This window comes from Merops nubicus, unplaced genomic scaffold (genome assembly GCF_000691845.1).
Source record: "Merops nubicus isolate BGI_N331 unplaced genomic scaffold, ASM69184v1 scaffold1603, whole genome shotgun sequence".
Taxonomy (NCBI): domain Eukaryota; kingdom Metazoa; phylum Chordata; class Aves; order Coraciiformes; family Meropidae; genus Merops; species Merops nubicus.
Genome location: NW_008596709.1, coordinates 46768 through 55346, shown reverse-complemented (window position 1 = coordinate 55346; position 8579 = coordinate 46768). Strand labels below are relative to the sequence as shown.

The window sequence follows — 8579 nt, the reverse complement described above, 5'->3', positions numbered from 1 at the left end:
TGTATGTGTCTGCATGGAACTGTCTACACCTAAACAGAAGTGGTTTTAAACTGGGATGGTGTCTCCTCCATAGCCTTGCTGATGGATTGTAGCTGCATGACCCTTGTAGGAGTGTCCCTTCTGAAAGTGGACAGTGGGAGCTGTGCAGCATTTCAGAGGAGTGTGGAGTGTGTGACCTTTAATGCCCTGGTCAGATCCCTGGGCTTTTGGTCCCTCCCCACAGGGGGAGGCTAGCACATGGGGTAGGGCAGGATGAGAGACCTTTTCCCAGCAGGATGCGAGCTGGTATGACTCCCAAACTGAGATGAATAATCAGACCCTTGGTTCTCATGAGACACATGACACTTCAAGGAAACAGGAGACATCATGTGAATTTTGGAGTCCTTAAGATAGTTTTCCAACAAAAAGGCCTTTTAAGAGCCAAATGGCCCAGTTGAATGAGATTAGTTATAGCCTGGAGCGCTGACAGGGGTGAGCTCTGCTCCATTCATCCCATCCCTCCATGCAGGGGCTTGGAATTGACTCTGTGGCTTGCACTGAGTTTGTCCATCCTCAGCTCTTCAGCCCAGCTTCCTCTGTAGTCCTCGCCTAATGAGCGATTGCTCTGATTGTTGTACCAGGCTCTGGAAGGCAGTTTATCTAGAAAGCTGTGGAGCAGGGAACAGCACTGAGGGAGACCCACCAGACCTGAGCCCAACAGAGATGCAGCTGGGCTGAATCCTTCTCCAGTGTCCCAGCTTGTATGAGCAGATGGTCTCCTGAAATCGGTCCTCTGGGACTGATCCTGGAGGGTGGAGAATTCCAAATGTTTTCTGATGTTGTATTTCATGTCTCTTAAAGAAAGGGAGGTAAGGATTATGTAGGGGAGGAAAGAGAGGTCTTCATAGGATGGCTTAGGTTGGAAGGGGCCCTAGAGATCATCTAATCCAACCTCCCTGCCATGGGCAGCAACTAGCCCAGGTTTCGCAAGGCCTCTTCCACCCTGGCCTTGAACACCTCCAGGGAGGGACATCCACAGCCTCTCTGGGCACTCTAGGCCAGAGTCTCACCACCCTCATACTGAAGAACTTCTTCTTAAGACCTAGTCTGAACCTACTCTCCTTCAGTTTAAAGCCTTTTCCCTTTGTCCTGTCACTGCACACTCTTTGTGAAAAGTCCCTCTCCAGCCTTCCTGTAGGTTCCCTTCAGGTATTAGTCTTCGTTCCCACCAGGGCAACTCTGACTTCAGGTCCTCCTGAAGTGGACAAGGAGTGTCTATATTTGCACTCATGGGAAAAGAGAATGTAGCTGTGAACGTGGTTTCTGTCATGCACTGCCCCGCGGGTCAGGCTGGCTGATGCTCTCTGCCACCACCTTCCTGGACGTTGCCCCTGCCATAACACTTCCCCTTTTTGCCGGGATGTCTTTGGATGTCTTTGGGGATCTTATTTTATTTTGGGACCTGCTTGAAGTGGCGCCTGAAACGGCTCTGCTTCCGTGACCCTGTGAAGAGCCCCTTGACCAACAGGCTGTGGTCCTGCAGCCTGAGAGGGCACAGCAAACTTGACCTGTAAGGAGACCTCGGCAGGCTTGGCCACTTCCTGACTGGTGAGAGTCCTCTGTGGTGGCTGAGCACCACGGCAGCTCCACCCTGCTGTGGATACCCTCCACAGCCAACCGGAGCAGCCGCGTGATGAGCAGAGGAGGGGCTGGGCTCCCTGAAGAGCCCCACCAGGCGAGCCGGGCAAGGGCTGAGGGGCTGGGCAGCTGCCAGGAGATCAGCACCCTCCAGGCAGGTCTTGAGCTCAAACGAAGCTCAGCTCAGCTCAGCTCAGCTCAGCTCAGCTCAGCTCAGCTCAGCAGGGGTTTCTCCCTGTCCTATGGTCTAGTACATCAGGTGTGTCACCTGCAGCGTGCTCCCCACTCTTGTTTGCAGATGTAGATGCTTCAGGGCTGGCAGGTACTCTGCAAGCAGGGGCAGAAGGTCTCTTGTGACCAGAGTACTAATGCTGGTGAGAATTTTATTCCTACATTTGTTCTGACTAATGAAACAAAGAGGGTCTCTAGAAGAGGATTTCCTATATTTCAGCTGCTCTATAGAAAGCCTCCAGTGTTTCCAATTTGTTAATGATGGGGGAATGCTGCTCCCAAGATAAGCTTTGCATTGAGTGAGTCTGGGAGAATCGAGGTGGAGACAAGGATCTTGAGAGCAGAACCTACCCACTCCCACCTGCATGCTTGAGGAGTCATGCTCCATCTTGTGCTGTTTGTGATGCAACGAATCATTCAAGCTGTGCTAAAAGCCCAGCCCAAATTCAGACGCAGAACATGAACCTGCCCATCTCCTTGTGGTTAGGACATACTCCTGTGAAGTTAGGGAGGGGGGTCCAAAACCCTGAGGCTGATGAAGGAAACTAATTCAAGCATCTCCTTTGCTGGGTGAGTTCCCCAGCTGCAGAGCAAGCATGCAAAAGGAGCAGGCTCTGTCCAAAGGGCCGATGGAGGAAGCACCCCTGCACCACCTCGCTGAGGAACACCAGCAGTTTGGTTAAACTTGGTCTTCACTACTGTTCTCTGCCTCTGCTGCAGGGTGGTAGTTTCCACATTAATCTCTGTCCTCTGAAACTTAATAAGTAACATTGGGTTTTGGTTCACTCTCTTGGATAAAGCAGTTCCCTCTTTTCCTTAACAAGGGCACTGCACGAGCAGGGAAAAGCCCATGTCTGTTATTGGCTCTGGAGTGCCATCAATGCTTGAGGGACATCTGTGCTGTCCAGAGAGGGTGTGGTTGTCTTCTCTAGAGATATTCAAAGCCCACCTAGGCGCATTCCTGTGCAACCCACTCTAGGTGAACCTGCTCTGTAGGGGGTTTGGACTACATGATCTCCAGAGGTCCCTTCTAACCCCTACCACTGTGGGATCCTTCCATCCTTTCTATGTGGGAGGAGGTGACCTATGACTGGTCTTTGCATGATACTGGTGCTGGTTCCTAACCCCTTCTGATGGTGGAGTCTGGAGGCCTGGGCTGCTCTGCCAGACAGGAGCCGACACCCCAGGCTCATCCTGCCGCATCACTCAAATTCTCTCTTCCTGGGTGGCAGGATCTACATTTGCAAAGTTCTCCCAAACCTCTCAAGGTTTGGCAGTTCTGCACACTAGCCCCTGAGGAACCAAGCAGAGCCCTGAGGGGGATACGCTATCCCTGAGAGGAACCAAGATTCCTTATCCCCAGCCAAGAGGCGCTTGGATTGGCACTCCTCGGGCACAGCGCCTGCCAGTGTCTCTGACACCGTTTATACCCACAGGAAAGGCTTCACATGGAACCTCTGGTCAGAGTCAAGCACCGTCTGTAGCACACCCTCATCAAAACATCAGCGTTGCCCATGGGCTCACAGGACCTCAGGACCGCTTCAGGTGCCACCAGCAGCTCAGGAGGATGTGAGCCGTGGCGTTGCAGTGACCACACCCTACGGCCCCGCTGCGGGCCGGGAGAGCCGAGACCCGGCACAGCGCGGTTCTTCCTGTCCTTCCCCAAACTCCAGGGAAGGTCATGGCCACTGCCAGGGCTGCAGGAGGCCGTGGTGCTCGGGGGACACGGGGCAGGGCTGTGCAGTGCCTGGCCAGCGGGCTCCAGCCCCCGGCACCTCGCTGCCCCTGGCAACCAGCCTCCCAACTCAAAGTGTTTGCAGCTGCTCTCAGCTTGACTGCCCTCAACAGCATGGCGGGAGTTGTCACCTCGCTGTCTGCCCCCTTTCCTAGTTACTAGTATGCACTGAACATGAGGGTCATGAAACAAAACTGATTGGCAGATGAACCTAAGTCCCACGCTACTGCATGGGGAGTGACGAGCATCTCTTCAAACGCCTGTGCCTCAAGGCAGAGGGAGGAAGAGCGACTAAATCAGTGCCCGGATCTCCATCAGCACTCTAAAGCATTGAGACATTATGACCCCAGAAACCTCCATCTTATCTTCCCCATCACACTCTGATGAAAAGCTACCAGTGGATCGAGCAGTCAGCCACAGAGGCAATAGTAACAGCTATGGTTGTTCTGTCCATAAGGGGACACTTAGGGGAGTTATTTTAACACCAAAAAGCAGACTCAGTTCCCCTGCCTACAGACAGGCCACTTTGCTCCACAACTTCAGCTAAAAATAGTCCTCTGAAAAAAATCCCAGGCAGCAGGAGAAACCAGAGTGGATCCAAGGATGGACAGAGAGCCGACAATCCCAGCTCCCCAATGCCCAGGAACTCACCCGGCGTCCAGCGGTGTACAAAGAAACTGTTGTACAGCTAAGGCCACAGCCTGACATCAGTAAAGATTTTTTGTAAGAGCATATGAAGGTTTAGCTGCTTGGAACAGGCCTCTGGGAACTTAATGATCTAATAACAAAGTTCTCCCATAACTGACTGGTTCCCATGACAAATGAGTTACCTTCTCAAAGCTGAGCGTCACAGGGAGCAGGCAAGTCATGTAACTGAGAGTGTAAAGAGTGACTGGTTTCCTACAGGAAAAACACAAGACCAGATGTATTTCACACAGTGTTATTCACACATTTTCATTTTGATTTTTACAGTATATACACGTGAAGGTTACATTATTCAATACGAGCCACCTGGAGTCAAACCTAATCAAACTGGTCCATAAACAATCTAGATCAAAAAACAATATTTGAGCAAAAACTCTTAATAGATCTACCCAAAGCCTAGAAGAGTTGAAAGGAAAACCAGGGATTTTCCATGTTCCTGGATGGATTTTATGCAAAATTGTTTTAAGAGAGCAAGATTATGCTGAAGATACTGAAAGCACTAAGGATGACAGTTACAGGACTGTTTAAATTCAGCCATGGCATGAGTGCTACAGGGATGAAGTACTGGGACACGATCAGCTTCTGCACCTCTCCAGGGGAATTTTGTGAACTGCCATGCAAGAATTACTTGGCAATTAGAATTGTGCTTGCTAAAAACAACGAGGCCTTCTATGTCAGGCACTAAACGACGGGTTCAGAAACTGGGTAGGCCAGAACAAGCTTTCCCATTTGCCTATTTATGAGCTAACGCTACCATCAGAAGGAGCAGCGCCTCAGACGTGTGCTCTCACATCTGTGTGAACCTGACAGGGACAGACACACGACGGAATTCTTTACACAAGTTCATGCCACTGCTCTTTTCCTTCCTGACGATCAGAGCCCTGCAGTAACAGCCTCCAGCCAATGCTCCAGACAATGTTTTCAAGCTACCTGGTCGATCACAACTTCAGGCTAAGCCATCCAAATGAACGTCTTACACAAAATACTTACTTCGACAACATACAAAGCACTTTCTTTATCTTTCAGAAACTGAATATACAAAGTAAGCTTTTTCCAAAATATTTCCATAGGCAAAGGATTAAAAAGGATTTTAATTATACACATATGGTCACAATTCTGCCTTAAAAAGATCATTGGGAAATGTACATAAGGCCGCTTGTAAATGTACATCGTCTTTATGGTACTGTTACAATGTCATATGTCCAGAGAAAAAAATTGACAGTATCATACATATTTGCTTCACGCTGGGAGAAGGCTATTCAAAAATACAGTACTCTTCTGTACAAAAAAGTCATGCCACATTTATTAAGATGGAAGAAGCATTGGTTTCTGCGATAACCAAATTTTTCAGTCCATTTCTTAACTATGCTCATTATCCCGACTTAAAATTTGAACAGACTGATTTCCCAAAGTGTCCATATTAACAGAATCGACAGCTATGTTATAAACAAAACATAACGTTTCTCACAATAGATAAAAAGAAAGCCAGTTCATATTTCTGAAACCATATAAAGATAGAATTTAAAAAAATCACTCTTGATTTGCTGAAATAAATTTACATTATACAACACTATATGCCAGGGGGAGAAAAGGGAACGGGGATATGAATATACACTAAAATGCAAATTTTTGTCCCAAAAAGGGGTAAACCAAATTACATTTACAGCATGAAGGTTTACAAATGTACATCTGTACAACCAAGGTAAGCATCACTACTAAATTAGCAGGGCTTGTAATAAACATCGAAATGAGAGATTTGTTGTCAAACTGTAAACTTACACCTATTAACTACACGTATACAATGCATATATTTATAGGAGGCAAAAAAGCTATCTGAATATTTAGTCAATCATGCTTAAATGTTGAGCTATCAAGTTTACTTTTCAGTGGCCCCTTTTCATCAATACCTATTTTTGCACCTACAGTGAGAAAGCAAAATAAATGCTCAACACTTTCAAATCCTTACAATTCTATATGCAAAATAAAAAAATACAAATCTCTACTTTTCCTGCCTTGTAAAACTGACTGTAAAGTTAATACAGGGTTCACTCCTTTTCCAACAGCGTCCTTTACTGAGGGAAGTACCACCACCATTTTAATCCCTCTACCTTGTACAACAATTAAATATATAAGTATATACAGCACTTTTTTCAATTTTTAATACATCGTTAGAGAAAAACCTCAGGGCACCGTGTTTAAAAAGCTGTATTCTCAGCCAGTGATGAAAGTTAGTCTATTAAAGTTTCCATCCTTTTGTTACTCCCTACTTTCATTTGCTGTGCCCTGTTTGTTTATTATTTTGGATAGTATGTTGTGAACCACCAAAATACAACTTAACTTTTCAACATGTTAAATAATGTTTATGCAGCTGATCGATTTTAATCTGGTATAAAAGACTTCACACGAAAGGGAAAAATAAGGATTAATTCTATATACAACTCTATAAACCTGTTGTGCTATGACGCTGGGTAGACCTACCAGATTGCAAGCCAGTGTATTAAAAGAATACTGTACTTTTTCCCTTTAAAAACTATTTCAGTGACTTTACAAGGTAAAAATTTACAAAATATGTGACAGCTATTTTGATACAATTACATCATATACAGGCATTCTGTGCTTTGCCAGCCGTCCAATCTGATAGGTCTCCGGATCAGGGCTGGAGATATTTTTTTTCTTTTTTTTTTTTAATAATTCACTCCCCAAAAATATACACAAGAATAACAATTTTACAAATGGAGAACAAAGTCAATAAATAGATTTAAAAAAATCAGAACATTTATAGTTAAGTTGTATGTTTTGATCATTCACAATTCTTTTTTTCTTCCATTTCCTTTTGTCTTTTACAGCATCCCATTTGGTGGTCCACCAATTGGCCCCAGATCAGCACTGTTCTTCAGGTAATACTTTTCCAGCTTGGCCAGAATGTGTTTGCCATAGGTATATTTACGCAGAGTTGTGATGTGGGGTCGAATCTGTAAGAAGAAATCAGTTATTTTTTTTTTCCCCTCCCTCAAAACATTTTAAGTAGGGATTACTACACTTTAAAAGTAATACGTAAATGAAGTCAGAAGCCTGTATTTCAGAATGTGGAAGTTTCTGGGACAAGGGAGGTAGCTGCTGGAGACTGGGAGCAGCAGAGCTCCAGCAGGAACATGCTGGGCCCTGCTCCCAACAGCCACAGGCAGTTATGGCAACGGCCCTTTTGTCCAGTCTGGCTGTTTTTACATAGAAAACGTGCCCATGTGTTAGGCTGTGTGGGAATCTCTTTTGGGGGAATTGCAGAATGGATTTATACCAGCAAACTAAAAAAGAGAAACTAGTATTTCTTCAGTTCGAGTAAAAAAGATGGCAGATAGTACATTTTTATAAGTCTTCTCATGGAAAAGCTGGCACAAAGAGAAGATATGAAACCCAACTTTTCCAACCTCTCCATAGATCTTTAGCTCAGTGCTCAGAGACCTAAATGTATTCTGCTTTCTCAACTGAATTTCATGTTTATACATCAATGTTCCAGGTTACAGAACTAGTGAGCTTCACCTCTAGAGGGAAAGGGAAGGCACGCTAGCAGAAAAATCAGTCCAGATAGTTACTCTCAGACCCCAGAAAAGGATACACAAGTATACCTTGTGCATTATTATCTTCCGCTGAGCGGGTTCAGCCATATCAATCATCTTCTGAACCACGTAGTTGGCATACTGGTCCTTCATCATGGTGTATAAGGCACTGTGAGGACCATCATTCTGGCAACAGACCTCATCAATAAGCAAAGCTCTTTCAGCACGAGAAGCGTGAGTTACACATTTTTCTACCACATTGCTGAAAAACAAGACAAATGCATTCTGTGACTCCAAATGTACCAGTAAGGAGCAGTGTTAAGTTTATCTCAACAGGTTAAGGGTCTCAGCGGCACTAAAGAGTGCACTGTGAATGCATCATTTAGAGTGACACATTTCCAGATCTACATTTTCTCCTGTTTCCAAATCTTGAGTTTGTCATGATTGAGAAAGTTAAAGGATTGCATGCTCCTACTCATGTAAAAAAAAAAAGTAATTTTCTACTATTTCTTATCTTGTAGGAGAGATTTTCCACTGGACCTACGGTAGATACACTGGACCTCAGGTTGCAGATATATTCTAGTGCATCTACTTTGGTTATGGGCCCTTTTAAGACACAACAGATAAAGCCAGATATGAGGCTTCCTGCTTTTTGAATAAAGGCACTTTTCAGGAGTGTGCCTAGATCAGAGATACTGTCAAATTTGTAGAGGAAGCCTCTGACCTTCCAGATACCT

The 8579-nt window shown here is 45.4% G+C and overlaps 1 protein-coding gene across 5 annotated transcripts in view; it reads right to left on the bottom strand.

Moving 5' to 3' along the window:
• Positions 1–6975: 6975 nt before the first annotated feature.
• The window catches only part of LOC103769261 (pumilio homolog 2), a 45146-nt gene continuing 43542 nt past the window's right edge, over positions 6976–8579 (bottom strand). For all 5 annotated transcript variants that reach the window (XM_008936441.1, XM_008936443.1, XM_008936442.1 and 2 more), the window contains 2 exons: positions 7912–8104; positions 6976–7260 (listed from right to left, as the gene is read on the bottom strand). In XM_008936441.1, coding sequence (XP_008934689.1) covers positions 7129–7260; positions 7912–8104 — 325 coding nt within the window. In that variant the 3' untranslated portion in view covers positions 6976–7128. The remainder of the gene's footprint in view (positions 7261–7911; positions 8105–8579) is intronic.